The sequence below is a fragment of the Alligator sinensis genome, unplaced genomic scaffold (assembly GCF_000455745.1).
Source record: "Alligator sinensis unplaced genomic scaffold, ASM45574v1 scaffold337_1, whole genome shotgun sequence".
Classification (NCBI taxonomy): domain Eukaryota; kingdom Metazoa; phylum Chordata; order Crocodylia; family Alligatoridae; genus Alligator; species Alligator sinensis.
In genome coordinates, this window is record NW_005841927.1 from 2,553,076 (window position 1) to 2,568,230 (window position 15,155).

The window sequence follows — 15,155 nt, forward strand, 5'->3', positions numbered from 1 at the left end:
ATTCCTTCCGTGGGAGAGCTTTCTGCTCCCCGCTGCGTCCCTGCTGGGGTGGAGATGGGATGGGATGGGTGGTAGGGGCAACTGGGTAAGAGGGCCTCTTGGCATCCTTCCCTGCACTGCCTGGCCCGACATTTGGAGCTGCCATCCCTGCCCAGGCCCAGTGAGGAGACCGTCTCCTCTGGCCCAGGAGGTGGCCCCTGTCCCAGCCCAGGGATGTGACAAAGGCTGATGAGGCCTGGGTGTCACCCCCACCCCCCAACCTTGCAGCATGTGAATTTATCCTTGTCTTTCGAGAGCAGCGGCTCCTCCCGCCAGCAGCCACAGAAATCCCCCCACCCTGAGCACAGGACTTACTTTCGAAATCCAGGAAAAAATGAGGACAGTTTTCTAAATCTTTGCCCAATACCTTTATCAGGTTGCCCATGGCCAGCAGACCTGAGCGAGAGAAACACAACAGAATGCAGCAGCGCAAGCAGGAGAGGACCAGCACGACCCCGCGCCCACCCCTGCCCTCGCAGGCTCCTCGCACCTGCCTGACACCCCCTGCCTGGCCCACCCGCTGGCGGACTTACCTGCGAGTGCCCGGCAGGTGGGTCGTCCCTCTCCACACACCTCTGCGTCTGCTCTGCTTCCCTCCCTTCCCAGCTAGGGGCTTTGGGGCGTGCTAGCAGGTAAGAGGCAGGCGAAGCCGGGCATGTCACGGGCCGTGGCACGGTGCGTCCCCACGGGCTGCGTGCGTTCCCCTCGCGCTCCGGGTAAGTGTGTGTGTACGCGGAAACGCGACTGCTTCCCCCCGCCCTGACACATACTTCTGTTTTTCTATTTTGGAGGCTGGAAGGGAAGCGGCGAGCTTATACTGCACCTCGTGCTTCCTGTGTGGGCCGCCGGCTGCCTTGCCACCCCCCTGAGCCTTTCTTCTTATCCAGAGCAGCGTCTGGAGCCCACCAGCCTCCCGTGCAGGCTCTCGCCTCTGATGTCTCCCATTTGCTTGGGGCTTGTTCTGTTGGTGGTTTGAAAACCTTCCAGGAGGGGAGAGCTCCCCCCTAGAGCCCCACTAGCGGTCTGGCTGGGCCTGGAAAACCCCTGCTCCTGTAAGCACAGAGACTCTGCACTTCCTCAGGCAGCTTCTGGGAACCCGCGTGGGACGGTTCCACAAAAGACCCGGGGCCAAGCTGGGATTCAGCTCCTTGGGGCCCACGCTGACTCCAGGTGCTCAATGCACTGCTCTTTATTGGGGTGTTATCCTCCCCTGTCAGAGGTGGGGGAAGTGAGAGGTGAAGTAACTTGCCCAGGGTTACCGAGCAAGTTGGTGGCAGAGCCAGGAGCTCTCCTGACTCCCAGGCAAGGGTCTCTTTTCCCCTTGGCAGGGCTGCTCCTTGCCCGAGCCACCTTTGGGACCTGCCCAGTTCAGAGGATGCGGCACTGACAGACCCAAAGGGACCCTAGCGTGCCTTCGCTTAGCAATGTAGAGGTAGAGAATAATCCTGTCTCCAGCGAGAGGGGAGCCCTGCAGCTGGGAGGCTGTGGGTCTATCAGCCGAGGTATCGGTGCTATTGCATGAGACAATAGCCTGCACATAGGTCTGGTCACCCGCAGTCAGGAAAAATACATTCAAACTACAGCTAGCACAGAAGAGGGCTAGGGGGAGGCTCAAAAGAGAGCAAGCTACAGAAGCGTGGCCTTGTTCGCCCTAGAAGCCAGGGGCTGAGTGGGGACAGCCTTACTGTCTACAAAGACCACGGGGAGGGGAGAGCACGTGCTGCTCACGAGCACCGCTGGTGTGAGAACAAATGGGAATGAACTAGCCACGGATTAAATCCAGGCTGGGAGCTAGTCACCATGCACGGGAGGGTCTGGACGGCACTGGAAATGGAGCCAGGCCAGTGCCCGAATGGGGCTGCATGATGCGGTGCCTATTACGATAGCAGCAGGCTGGATTCCCAGTGCTTCCCTTAGTAGAAGACCCTAACCCCCCTCCCACTGCAAAGAGACCCCCGTGAGGTCACAGCCCAATGTCTCACCCTCTCTCTGTCCATTTGCTGTCTTAATTTCCCTCTTCCCCAGGCATTGCCTGCGACAGGGACCCCAAGCTCAGGGCACCAAGGCCCTGGGTTCGCTTTATACTCAGGGGGCATCTCGATGCTCTGTCCTACGCAGACAGACACTGGGCCATCTACAGACAGGGCCCTGGGGCCCTGCTGTGCTACTCACTATGGTATTTCAGCTGAGCAATTCCAAGCCTAGAGCCAGCACTTCTAGGGAACTTCCTAATTTCTGGGCCCGTGGTGCAGAAGGGAGCTCTTCCTGAAGCGACTCAGGCAGCTGGGAGCAGGGTTTCTGTCTGCTTCCCCTCCGGCAGCGTTCGGTGCAATGAAAACACGTTGTCCACATATCTAGGCATCACTTGCTGCCAGCATTGGGCCTGAGGGCACTCCCCCCAGCGCCCGTACCCTGCGTCTCCTGCTGGACCTAGTCTACCTGCGAGCTCCCCAGCGGTAAATGCCCTGTCTAGCGCAGAAGCCGTCTGTGTGGCCGTGAGTTGGGCATCTGTTGTCTTTACCTTGGTTTCTGATGCTTCGGTGACCTCTATGGCAGGAACAGGGGCTGTCTAATGCTCATAAATCACTTCATCAGCTGGCAGAAACCTGCAGAGAGAAGGAGACACGGGGCATCACGGGAGGCTTCCAAGTTTAGACCATCCGCCTGAGCTAAGCAGTTCCCATCCAACCTGCTGATGGTGGTGGAGGGGATCTATCCCAGTGACCAGACCCTGGCTTTGCTGTGGGAGCACCATAGAGCCCTACTGAGTTGCCCATAACCTTCTCATCCTGGAGGAAGGAAATGGGGCACAAGCTAAGAGGTCACCTGCTCAGGGGTCAGCCAGTGGTATTGTACGGCGGTAGGCCCTGAGCATTATATCTGACAACCCCATCGCCCAAGGGTGCTCAATCCCCAGTTGCTGCTCCCTGCTGCCCGATTTCCAGACCCCTGGGGAGCCCCACAGGCTGGATAGTGTGGCCCTATATGCTAGCCTGGGCACACAGAGTGGCTCAGGGCCTGATCCTGGCCAGTGGGGCCTGATTTGGGCATGCAGGGGGCCTGGTCCCAGCACGCAGGGCCCAATGCAGCCCACGGGCCCAAAAGGGTGAGCACCACTGCCCATAGCCTGTGCTTTCCTGTTACGTAAGGCAAGTCAGCCTGGCCCTCCTTGCAAAACAGCGGGCAAGTACGAGAGACCTGAGCGGCACAGAGCAAGTTGTAGTCGAGCCGCTTCATTTTGGCGCTGAGGTCTCCCAATCGCGACGGCAACAGCTGAAATCCTTCCTGAAGACATTGTCCCCCAGCCCTTCCCTAAGTGCCCGAAGCGCCTGCAGTTCTCCTGTCTGTCGAGAGCGAGGAGGGACAAATACCCGAGCGCTTCCGGCATGTTGAGACGACGGGCAGGGATGTCTGAGCCCGCCGTGACGTGTCTCTCTCCAGGCTCGACTTTGCCGTCCTCACAGCAGCCTTCAGGGGACTGGACGGGCTCATTTCCCTGTGGCGGTTTCCTACCAGCTCATTAAACGGCACTGGCTACCTGCAGCCCAGGGCGAAGGTAACCTGAGGTAGCGGCTTCATTGATGGATCCCTTGCTAGGACTGAAACGCCATCTGCAGAAGGACTGAATCACTCTGCCAACGCCGTAACCACCGGCTCTCCTACAACAGCCCGGAGGACTGCGCTTTTGCAGGTTGCAGCGCTGCTGCCTCAATCTGTTGCTCCCTGCGAGATGGGACAAGAAGGCGCTGTAGACTGGAGCACCGGGAAGGAAGGCCCCCATGCCCTTGCATTTAGACTTGGTGCCTCCGATCTGCTTGCCCAGCTGGTTTCTCCAAGGTGCCGTTCACGGGTGGTCGGCACAGGAGCCAAGAGCGCCTACCTAGGCAAACAGATGTTGCTGCTCATGCCCCAGCGGTTAGCGGCTGGCCTGGCCTGCTCACTGGCACTTCCAGGTACCGTGCCCTTCCAGGAAGAGTCAGGCGTCTTGAACTAATTGTGCACGGCAGGCCGACGTTGTGCTGGGAGAAGTGAATACAACCCTCTCCTTGGTTTTGGTTCCTGTGGGTTCACGGCTTCTCAGCATTGCCAGGTGCCCTGGGTTTGATGGGAGCACAGAAACCAGCAAGTTCAGCCCAGCTGCCAACAGAAACCACTTGTGACCAAGTGTGGTAGAAAAGCACTGGCTCGCTCTGGGTCCGGTGGGTGTTGCCGTCCTCTGGGGGGGCAGACGATGATTGCAAAAACACAAGCCAGAATCTCTCCTTATCGGCATGACAGGCTCGAGTCTGCACTGGGAATCGGTAACCCAGAGAGGGCCAGAAGGCAGCCATCTCCATGGGCGGTGAACTTCAAAGCTAGATCATGATAAGTTAAATGTCAGCCCTACTGAGCATTTTGGCAGAAACATCTAGCTGCTCCGGGGCTGTGGGTGGACGCTGACTTGTCCTCCTGGGACTGCTATCAAATGATCCCCTCCTGGACCCCCCTGGCAGGGTGGGATCCTTTGAGGCTCAGCAGCATGGGATGAACATCGGGCCTGAAACAAAGCTTTGAATGTATTGCTCTGTATTGCTCGGCACCATGGGGGAAAGCCTGCCAATTCCCTTTTACTTCCCCCTTTCCGTCTTGTTTGGCATTATTGCATTCAACGATGCCGGTGCGCTGTCGCGGCGTGCTTGCCCCTTAGATGCAAGACTCCCTCCCTGATCTTCGGCTTAGAGGGAGTTCCCCACCCCGGTGTGAGGCTCTGCGTTCCCGGTTCATAGGATGGGAGAGAACAAAATCTCAGAGACGCCTTGGCACCCTGGGGCGCTGCAGAGGAGAAAATGCTAAGTGACCCAAATAGAAGAACTAAAGATCTACTCTTGGCACCGTCCTATCGCACAGAGCAAACCGCTGTGTAACGAGGCGGAAATGCCCCTGCTCTTCAGCTACGTTCTGTCCGACTTGAGGCCGAGAGGTGCTTTGCACAGCAGGAGGACAGGCTGGGCTGCAATGAACCACTAGTTCTCTCTGGAGCTCCCCACAAGACGCCGGCATGAGACCGAGCGAGCATGCTGAGCTCGAGTCCTTCGGTTTAAGGAACTGCCCGTCACCATCAGAGTAAACCTAAAGGAGCTTGAAGGCCGTGACAAGGTCCGTCTGGAGCGTGACCCGGCTCCCTCTCCTGGGCATGCTGGGGAGGAGTGTGCCTTCCCCGAGGCACAGGCAGAGAAGCCAGGCTGGCTGCTAGCGGGGAAGCTGGGGTGCGTAGCTAAGGCACCGGCTTAGAGCTCAGGCAGGTTCGTTCCAGTCCCGGACACAAGATCCCTTTCCCTGCCCATGCCTTAATTCCCTGCCCAAGCCACAAAGCCAAGAGTACTTCTTTTCTCCTACATTTTCTCTACCTCAATTGCAAACTCCTCAGGGCCAGAGTTCTCCCATACTACGTGTATGTGTGGTGCCCCGACTCATTGCAGCCCAGCCCTGGCCGCAGCCTTTGGGAGCTGCAAATAATAATGATTTGAAATCATTTCCTTTTGGAAAAATCCATGGTATATTCACTCTGTAGGGGAGCATGGGGCACAGCATGCTGAATTGCAGCCGGGAACCATAGCCCTCTTCTCTGTTTTTCGCTGTCTCTCCCCTGCTGCACTTGAGCTGAGTTTCAAACTTCATCCGTAATATAATGGAGGGGCGGAGGGGGAACGCAGCCTGGAGGATAGTAACTACAGCATCTTTCCTGATGGAAAAGGATCGGGTTGGGATCCATCAGAAGCTGGGAACTAGATTTTCTGGACACACTCTTCTCTGTGTCATTAAATTATCTTTAAATGCCAAGGAAAAACAGCTCTGGGTTTGTACAGCACCTGACACAAAGGGATCTGGGCCCGTGCGCATGGAGCAGCAACGCAAGCAGAGAAAAATGAGCCATTGCAATAAAGCTGGGGGCACTCTGCATTCATTAGAGTCGGTAAGCAGACATTTATGTTTTGTCGGGAATTTTTATCCCTTCCAGATTGCCTGGAAAACGTTTTGCTCGGTGTTTCTCTCTTTAATGAAACTGAAACACAGCAAATGTGGTGAGCTTGGAAAGCTTTGCCAACTCAGTCAATTTTGAAATGGTTCGGTAGTCGGTAAAAAATACTTGGGCTTGAAACCCAAGCTTTTTATTGAACGCAGAATTATTTGTATGAATGGGATTATGTTTTTAAGCAAAAACGCAGTGTGCTCAGTTTCTAGTTTTCCTCTAAGACGCTGCGAAGCTTTTGCCTGAATGAAATGTCCTGCCAAAATAGTCATTTGGGTGGCCGAGCAGTTTCTAGTCCTAAAAGAAATAGTTTCAGCACAAGTCCTGACTCTCTCCACTCAGCCCGCGGCCTTGTAGCTATGCATGCAGAGCGCTTGCAGCTCCGGTTGAGGTGAATGGGAGTTTTTCATTGTCAGCATCTCTGCACCAGGCCAGCAAGAGGACAACCTCCCAATGCAGGCGTCAGACGGGTGCTCGGTAACGTTAGGTGTATGGCCCCCCAGCAGCCCGTCCCCATCTCTGCCTCCTCGTCCACTGCATTTGCTCTCCTGGATCCTGACCTTCGTTCCTCCCTTGAAAAGGTCGCTGCATCCCTCGAGGCCTGATGGAGTTCAGTCCTAGTGGGAGCGGTGACTGCCGGAGAAGTGTGCTGGAGTCTGGGCTGTCTCGGTGACTCCTCAGCCACCTCCTTCAGCTGGCGAGTTCAACCTTCGTCTCTCTGCAAACCCCCCTGGGGTCTGGGGCCAAGCTGGCTCTTTCTGTTTTGCATCTCATCCTTGGGAGCGATGACTCTGCCCTTGGGAATAGCTGCACCCTCCTCTTGATGGGTAGAGCCCAGCTCACCCTCCGCGAGCCTGCAGGGTGGTGGCACGAAGGGCCCGTTTGCTGCCACCAGCAAAGGCTGAGGGGTGAGGTGCTGCTTTTACAAAGTCCCTTCTTTTGGCCTGGCCTCCCCAAACTAAAGGCCACCCCACCCCGCCAGCCAGAGTGGCCACACTTGGGGCTGGAGGTCCTCACTCCCATTGTGGTGATGCCCCTTGGCGTCCTGACGGGCACGGTTTGTGGAGTGCTTTCCACGAAGGCACCCAAGCCCCATCACCCGTGGGCAGAGCGGCCTTGCTCCCGGCATCTCTGTTCCTTGGGCAGTCCCCTCATTTGCCTCCATTGCTCTTTATCGCCAGGCTTTGGCGGCATTTGGAAGCCGTCCAGTCCTCCGTGGAGGGACTCCATGCCTTGTTACTATCAGCTTGCCAGCGCTGCAGGCTGACATCTGAGCAGAAGCCTTCTGGGGGAGGACGGCGCTCTATTGCACAGTAATATTTAGCTTTCCCCTCCTGTAAACTCACTAGTCAGCTCATCCCTGCAACAGCCGCGGAGATGGGCTTCGTTGGACAGGAGGAGAAGGACTGCAAGCAAGCAGCACCGAGGCGGTGAAGGGACTTGCCTGGGGACACCGAGTGAGTAAGTGGCACAGTTTGAGTTACCGCTCCCCTCCACCCACTTGTTCCCCTCGGACTGTGCCAGGAGAGGCGCTGGCATGTCCCTCCACCTCCCTCCAGCCAAACTCTCTATTACAAGGCAGCCCGTGCCCTCAGCAAAGCCACCTGGTTTCAGAGGGACACCAGCTCACTGGCTGCAGAGTAGTCCGGGCCCACTATGTCACTCAGGCTTTGGCTACTCAGCACTTCCCGAACTGCAGCAGCTGGACTTGTCCCCCCTCAGCCTGGTCCCTGCATGGCTTTCCACTCCTCCTTGCCCGGCTTGGGTGTCCTGGGTCGTCTGGCACTGCCCTCACCACAGACATGGATCTTGCTAGGACTCGACTTGGGCTGTCTGGGTTGGACCCTCTCCAGCAGCCCCAGCCCCTGGTCTGGATTATCCTCTGATCCAAGTACTTGTCTCTCCCTGCTCCTCCAAGCCGCCTGCGACCCAGGCTTTATGGCCTCATCTTGCAGCCCGGCTACCGAGTTAGCTCGGTGAGAGGCAGCCGACGGAGAGGTGGGAGGGAAGGCTTGCCCCCGCCGTCCTGCTGAGCTACTTCCCTCCCCTCACCAGGAGATCCCTCAGGTCAGGCAACACTGAACCAAGCTCCCGCTGTTCCCACCCCCGAGCTCCCCGGATGCCCTCCTGGGTAATTCTTTTTCTTGCTTGCTTCCTCCGCTCTGCATCCCAGGAGAGTCTGGGTCTCTAGCACGCTGCCAGGAGCTAATAACAGGATTCCCTCTTCTGTTGTGCGGTGGCGAGAAGTACCCCCTGCCTGCCCAAAACATCCAAAGCGAGTTGAGTTATTTATTGGATTTTCCATATCTGCATGAACTGACGATCCGATCGAACTCAAGGGGCTGTTTAGCCCCAGCATAACTCCACGATGATCAGGGAGGGTTTGGGCCATGCATCTATCCCCGGCTCCTGCATGAACTCCTATGACGGTATTATCTGAGCACCTCGGACGTTTCAATCTTCACAACGCTCCTCTGAAATCAGGATGTTCTGTTAACCCCTTCTGCAGACAGGCAAACTGAGGCACAAGAGAGAAGCAAGGGGTTTCTTAGTGATCTCTTTCTATTGGCCCAACCGTACAGTTGGGAGAGTGAAAGGCACCTGGTGCTCCAAAGCTCGTCTAACGTCTCTCCCAACTGTGCAATTGGTCCAGTACAAGATGCCGCCCCGAACACTCCTCAATGAGGGGCTCTTTTGCCCCATAGAGAGTCATCAGAGAGCCTCGAGCTGCCAAGGTGACTTGGAGAGAACTTCTTTGCCTTAAGTAGCATTAACTCTTTTTTCCTCTTTCCAGTGGAAGCGCTGCCCCTGGACCAAGGTGTCACTGCTCAGCTGTGCTGGGTGACGAGGAAAATAACAGGGGAGCTCACAAGAGGCTCTTCTACAGGGCCAGCAACCAGGGTAAGCTCCCCAGAGGAACTGGGTGTTGCTCTACCTAGAAGCCCCATTTGCACCCCATTTGCTGCACAGACACAGAACAGGATGGTGGTTCCTGCCCCGATGTGCTTCCCATCTCGGTCTGAGTCCAGCGACAACGGGGGGGAGACAGACAACCAAGCACGCAGAAAGGAGGCGGGTTCTCCGCTCCCCCCGCTGCTCCCACCCTCTTCCTCTTAATGTTGATGGTCTGGTGCTAGGGGTGACTCTTCTGTGCAGTGTCCAGGTGGGGACAGGTGGGTGATGTGCCATGCTGGCTCAGAGGGAAGCCGAGGTTAAGATGCCATTAATGCTCCCCTGTCCCAACGCCCACCCCGATCATGCTAAATTCTCCCTGCAGGCTGGAAGCCCACAGAGCCCACTGAAAGGTGGATATAAGGAGTGGGCCAGACCACACCCAGCTGCAGGTAGGCTCAGACACCAGCTGATACTGGGCTTACTCAGTTAACAACCCTTTTAGCCTGGCCTATTGCTGCACCTGCCCCTGGGAGACTAACTCTGGTCTCGGCATTGCTGGCATAAACCCAGCAGCTTAACACAGAGTAACACAAGGTGGGACGTGGCCCGCTCCCTCTCCAGCCAGGCACCCCTACCTACGCCGTCGGGCCGGGAGCTGTGACACTCTGCTGTTTCTCACCACTTTCCTGTTATTTAAAGCCAAAGCTGGTATTTAACAGACTGCAATTGCTCCCGGCTAATTAACACGGTGCAGAGGGAAGGCTCTTTGGGTTGAGAAGGCCGTTGGTGTTGAGCTTGAATAATCCCTGTCGCGTGCTAGGGATGCCTGGGTGCAGATGGGACCGTCTCGGCCTCTCTTCCAACCCAGGGCAGCTGCCCCTTCTCCTGACAGCTGCCTCCTTAGTGCCTTCGATCTCCTCAGGAGGAGAACAGGGTCCTTAGCCTGTCTCAAAAAATAAAAATTAATAGTAGCCCTATCTTCACCCCCCCGGGCCAGTCTCCCCTGTAAGAGGTGAAGCGATGCCAGGCTGATAGTCCATACGATCCTATTATGCAAAAGATCTTGGCCTTATCAGCAACAAAGGCTCTGACTCCTGATTCCAGTGGCTCTCACCGAATAAAACCTGGTTTCATTTAGAATAAATTACTCTGGTGCCTGCCGGGAATTTTGTGCTACTGGAGAATTAAATGAGGTCTTGACGAAATCTTTATGAAGAGACAAATTATTCTCCTCGATGCTGGCATGCAGAGAGACGGTTCCTCCCTCCCTGCAGGGAGATAACAAAACTGATGCAACTGTTCCTCGCTTCTGCATGTCCTCGCTGCGGTTGTAATGGGAGTAGTAGCACCCTGGAGCCGGCTCTCAGCTGGTGTAGATCATCGGAGCTCCTGTAGCGGCGAGTCGGTTTATGCCAGTGGAGGCTTTGGGCCCAAATGCAGCGCGATGCTATAACAGATCGTCAGTAATGCAAATGTTTCCCATTCCCACGTGCCATGGGGAGCATGGCCTCATCGTGGAGAGGCTCTTGTAACACGGGGCTTGGGATTTCCTAGGGCTTGGACTTCGTGTACAGCAGGCAAAGGTAAGAGGCTGATCCTGCCAGGCACTGAGGGCTTCTTGCAAAGTACTGAGCGGCTCTTGCTGCTTGCTATTTCGCATGCGTGTTCCCAGAGCCCTGAGCAAGATGAGACCCTTGAAGTGAGACCGCAGGGGGAGGACACCCCCGAGTGCTTCCTACTGGACAGGTGGGCTCAGCTGCCTCTAGGATCTGTGCTTGGGACTGTCCCACCCTGAGGAGAGAAGCAGCAGCTAGAAGGGTGGGAAGCTGCCAGCTCTATCGTCGCTACTCAGCCACTGGCGTCCTGGAGGAGCCAGCCGGAGAGAGCAAAGGAAATGCCATCAGCGGGCATCTCCAAGGTCTCTTGGCACTGGAAGGTGCAAGCATGCTGAATGCAAATCCCTTGACACGTCTTGACATGACCACTAGCATCCTCATCACTGATCTCACCTTCCCTGCGTGGGCTGATTCACTCTCTCCCCTCAGCTTGGGCAGGGGGTCTGGGCTGGTCAGCTTGGGGTGGACCTGACCTTGTGTGTACTTGTTACTAGAGGGGGCTCTAGTGGCCTGTGAGTGTGTAGGGCACCCAGTACCAATGGCCACAGACTGCAGGTTGCTGGCTGTACAGGCATAGAGGAGGTGGTTAAGGCAGAGGGAGGATGGTTGCATGGTAATAACCCCATGCTGGCTATAGCACAGGCCTGGGAGTCAGGAGAACTGTATATGTACAACCAACTTGCTGAGCAACCCCTTCCAGCCTCAGTTTCCCCATGCCCAGAAAGGATGCAGGATGAGATATGGCTCTGCTGATTTAATGTGCATAAGTGGTGTGGAGATCTTTAGTCAAACAGTGCCATGTACTGCAAGTGCAAGGCATCGTCATGTGCAGTGGGGAAGGGTCATTTCTCCTGGCAGGGGTTTCCTGCCTAAAGACCCACCAGGGTTTCCCTGCAGAGCTGACATTTGGATCTCTAGGGCACCAACCCTGGGCTTCTCCTGTACTGGGAGAAGACTCAAAGCCTCTCTCCTGGAACGCAGGTTGTGAATGGTTCCCCTGCTATAGGGGACACTGCCTGGCCCAATGCAGCAATTTGCAGCATCTGGGTATCTCCAGGGCAGCTGCCCAAGAGGCATGAAAGCCACTGCACTTTGCATAGGGCTTTGCATAAATCAGGCTGTCCAAAGTGAGTGCCCGCAGCCCTTCTGGCTGTGCTGTATTTGCATTGTCTTCTGCAGGTGTTTGCCTCCAGCAGGTGAGGGTGGGCCTGGGTTGCCTTACTGGTCATGGTGAGCCGGCCTTTGGGCCCCTCTGCTAGTGGTGTCACCTTGCCGGGTATCATCCCCTGTTGCCCTCTTGGTTAGGGTGCTGGCCGGAGCTGCAAGGGGAGGATGCTGTTGGCAGTGATGGCTGGTGGCAGGTCCCTGTGCACGATGCAGAGGGGAAGGGCCCTGTTTGAGTAAGATCTGCCTATGGCGGTTCTCCAGGAGGGGCTGTCAGCCAAGCTTCTTGCTCTCTATATCAGATAACCCCTTGAAGGGCTGATCTTTGCCCAAGCAGGTCTGTGAAGCAGCCCAGCGCAATCCCTACCCTGAGCATGGGAGAACAAACGCCCTCCCATCTATCTGCCCATCCTTCTCTACACCTGGGTACTGTAGGCAGCCTGACTTCACCAAGCCTTTCCCCACTGCACCGTATTGCACAGGGGGACCTGGAGGTGGAGAAGCTGGTTGTCCAAGCTGTTGTGCTCTCCCCACTCATGGTTCTCCAGTGTCCTGCTCAGAGTCCATCCAGGATCTGCTCAGGGGATACATGTGTACGGCTCCTCTCGATCTCCAGCACAGGCCCTGCTCACCCCTGCTCACGTGTGCTGAGCCCAGCAATGAGGGGGTGAAGCTGTTCTCAGGGTGTCTGAGGCCATTACAGAGACAGCAGCCCGAGAGACAGTGCCCAGGGTTGGCATATGTGAGCTGGGCAGGGCGTGTTCAAGAGCAGGTGCCCCTGGCAGGGAGGGGGTGTAGTGCCCAACCTGGAGCTGTCCTGTTAATACATCTCCTGTTCCCTTGCAATTATGGTTGTTACCAGCCCCGTCAGTCTTGGTGGCAGTCTAATGGGCTGCAAAACAACCAGCAGCGCTGGCATTGCCGCAGCTGCTCCCAGCATCAGAACTTTCCTCCGTGCCCGTGCTACCTCTGCCAGCACCAACATCTCCCTCACACAGCCACTACCCTCTTTCTGTGAGACGTGCTTGCAGATGCTTTAATGAGTACCTTGGCAGTGTGGTGCCATGGCGCTCTGTAAATAACTGGCCCTGGCACAGCCATGCCCAGGGCAGCTAAGTGTAGATGCTTACGCATTAAGGGCCACTCTGGACAGGCTGTCCCAGGGCTCTGCCTCTAGCTGAAGAGGCTGTGGTGGGATATGGGCCTGTGAGCCCTGTGCACCTAGGCTTGGCATCAGTCAGGGCAATATTTGCTGTCTAGGGAATAGGCAGGAAGGAGCCCAAAGCGGCTGCCTTCCCCATCTGCCCAAAGCGACTGGTAGCCAGGGTGAAGTTCAGTTGTCCCTGCCTGTGTTCTGGAAGGGCCAAGGGCACCAGCTGCCCCATGGCAAGGCTGCCACTGCTCCAAAGAGATGACAACCATACCTGAGCCTGATGATCCTGTCACCATACTGCTGACATGTTCAGCACGAGCTTGCCACCTCTCTCATGGGCACTCCCAATGACATAAGGGGGCTGGCACCACTGCAAGGCCTTTGTTGGCAATAGCCTGCCAGTGGCACCTTGCAAAAAGAGCCAGACTCTCTCCTGGCTTTGGAAGCACACAGGGCACTTTGCATTTCTCGGCACCTCCGTGTGTCTGGCCACCTCCACAGAGCACCCACGCCTGCCAGCCTTGCTACGGGTGAAGCCTTTTGCAACTGTCAGCCAGGAGCCAGTGGCTGGGTGCATTACAAATAGGCCGTGCCCTGATGGACGGGTGGTTTTGCCGCATCTCTCTTTCCAGCCTCACCATCCGTTTCCCCCTTCTCTTCCTTACCTTGGACTGCAGCTTAGGGATGCTTGCGATCCCATGCAGCTTGCGAGCCGGCAAATTGCAGGAATTACAATGCTTGGAGAATCACACGTTAGCCAGGGCACCCTCCCGCCTCTAATGCCAACAGGTCCTGGAATCTCCCCATCTCCCACAGCGCATGGGCAGCTGCACAGGGAGGGTCTTATAGCATCTCCATCTCTCAGGGGCCACCAAGACTGAACAGCTGATGCCTGTGCAGTGCTTTGGCTTCCTAAAATGTGGCCTGAGTGCCAAGTGTCTAGATGAAACCTGTGGACTTTTCTCTAGACCCCAGGTTGGTGTCTGTGATGGATGTCACCGGACCCACTGTGCTGATGCTCTCCAGAGCTGGAAAGTCACCTCCTGAGGCTGCTCGGGGCACATCTGCAGCACCTGCTCTCAGACCCAGCACTGGGGTCGAGCTCAGGCGGGTGGATGTTTGGCTCAGGCATGTGCCAGCGGGTGTGGGTGGGTAGGGGCTCGGCCCTGTCCTCCCCCAGACCCTCCACTGACGGAGGACAGCCAAACTCTGCATTGCTTTCGAAAGGGCCTAGGGCTTTAGACCCTGGGGGTCAGGGCAGATGGAGCGGGGTGGAGATGGGAGAGCAGGGCTGTGGAGAGCAGCTGCTCTATCGCCAGGGCAATCGGCAGCATGTCTTAGCATGGCTCAAAGACGCCATTAGTGGGCTGGCATCTTGCCTTCCTCACAGAGCTGCAGGTCGCAGTCATGAGGACTATGGGAGCAGGAAGGTGCTTCCTGTGGCAGCATCTTGCCCTCCGAGTCCACATCCCCTTCCCCACCGCCTTGTTGCAGCCTGCTGTAAACTGGTGAGAGCGGGAGCCAGGGAGCTCTTCTGAAGAGGCCGAGGTGGAGGAGGTACAAACTGACCGCTGCTTCGCAATGTCTCGCCCGCAGGCAGAGATGCCCATGTGGTGCCACTTAAAAGCCTCTCCAGCTGGCTTCAGGAGCACTGGGAAGCATCCAGACCGTGTGGGGCGCTCAGGGCTTGGAAACGGCTCACAAGGTGTGCTCGGAGGGCAGGCAATGAACCCCATGCAGACCTAGAGTGGGAAAGCCCATTGTACCCCCTTGCCTGCCTCTTGAGCCTCATCATGGCGTGTTAGTGCCTTGTTATATGTATGTACAGCACCTTGCACAGCAAGGGCCTGATGCCTGCTGGCAGCCTATAGATGCACCATGCTGTGAATACCCAATACATGGCACTAACCTGCGTGTCCTACTGAGCTGGGCTGGAGTGCAGCTAATGTTACAGGGGGAAAGTCTCCCTCTTCTCTACCTGGTCCCCTGGACTAGGTAGGGCCTGGCGTTTTAAAGGTATTTAGGAACCTCAAATGGAGCTAGATGCCTAGCAGGATTTACCAAGGTGCCTAACTCCCCTGGATTTCAGCGGGAACTGAAAGCCATGGACGCACCTAGCTGGAGATGCTAAATGTCTTTACACCCCCCGAGGTCCTTTCTCTCCCACCTGGCCCAGCATGTTCCTTGTATGACCCCTGCATGTTCACCAGCCCACTGCCCCAGACAGGGCGTTTTTCCATCTGTGGCTCACTGTGGAGTTAAAATAACCTGGGAAGGA

General features: G+C 56.5%; 1 protein-coding gene across 5 annotated transcripts in view; it reads right to left on the minus strand.

Moving 5' to 3' along the window:
- LOC102385908 (protein FAM49A-like) overlaps window positions 1-15,155 on the minus strand; it is a 34,258-nt gene that overhangs the window by 12,117 nt on the left and 6,986 nt on the right. For 2 of the 5 annotated variants that reach the window (XM_006019303.3, XM_025198750.1), the window contains exons 1-2: window positions 573-802; window positions 355-435 (exon numbers count right to left, since the gene is read on the minus strand). In XM_006019303.3, coding sequence (XP_006019365.1) covers window positions 355-424 — 70 coding nt within the window. In that variant the 5' untranslated portion in view covers window positions 425-435; window positions 573-802. Of the gene's footprint in view, window positions 1-354; window positions 436-572; window positions 803-2,560; window positions 2,954-15,155 lie in introns of those variants that run through there. The other 3 variants (XM_025198751.1, XM_025198752.1, XM_006019302.3) reach the window with 3 other exon arrangements.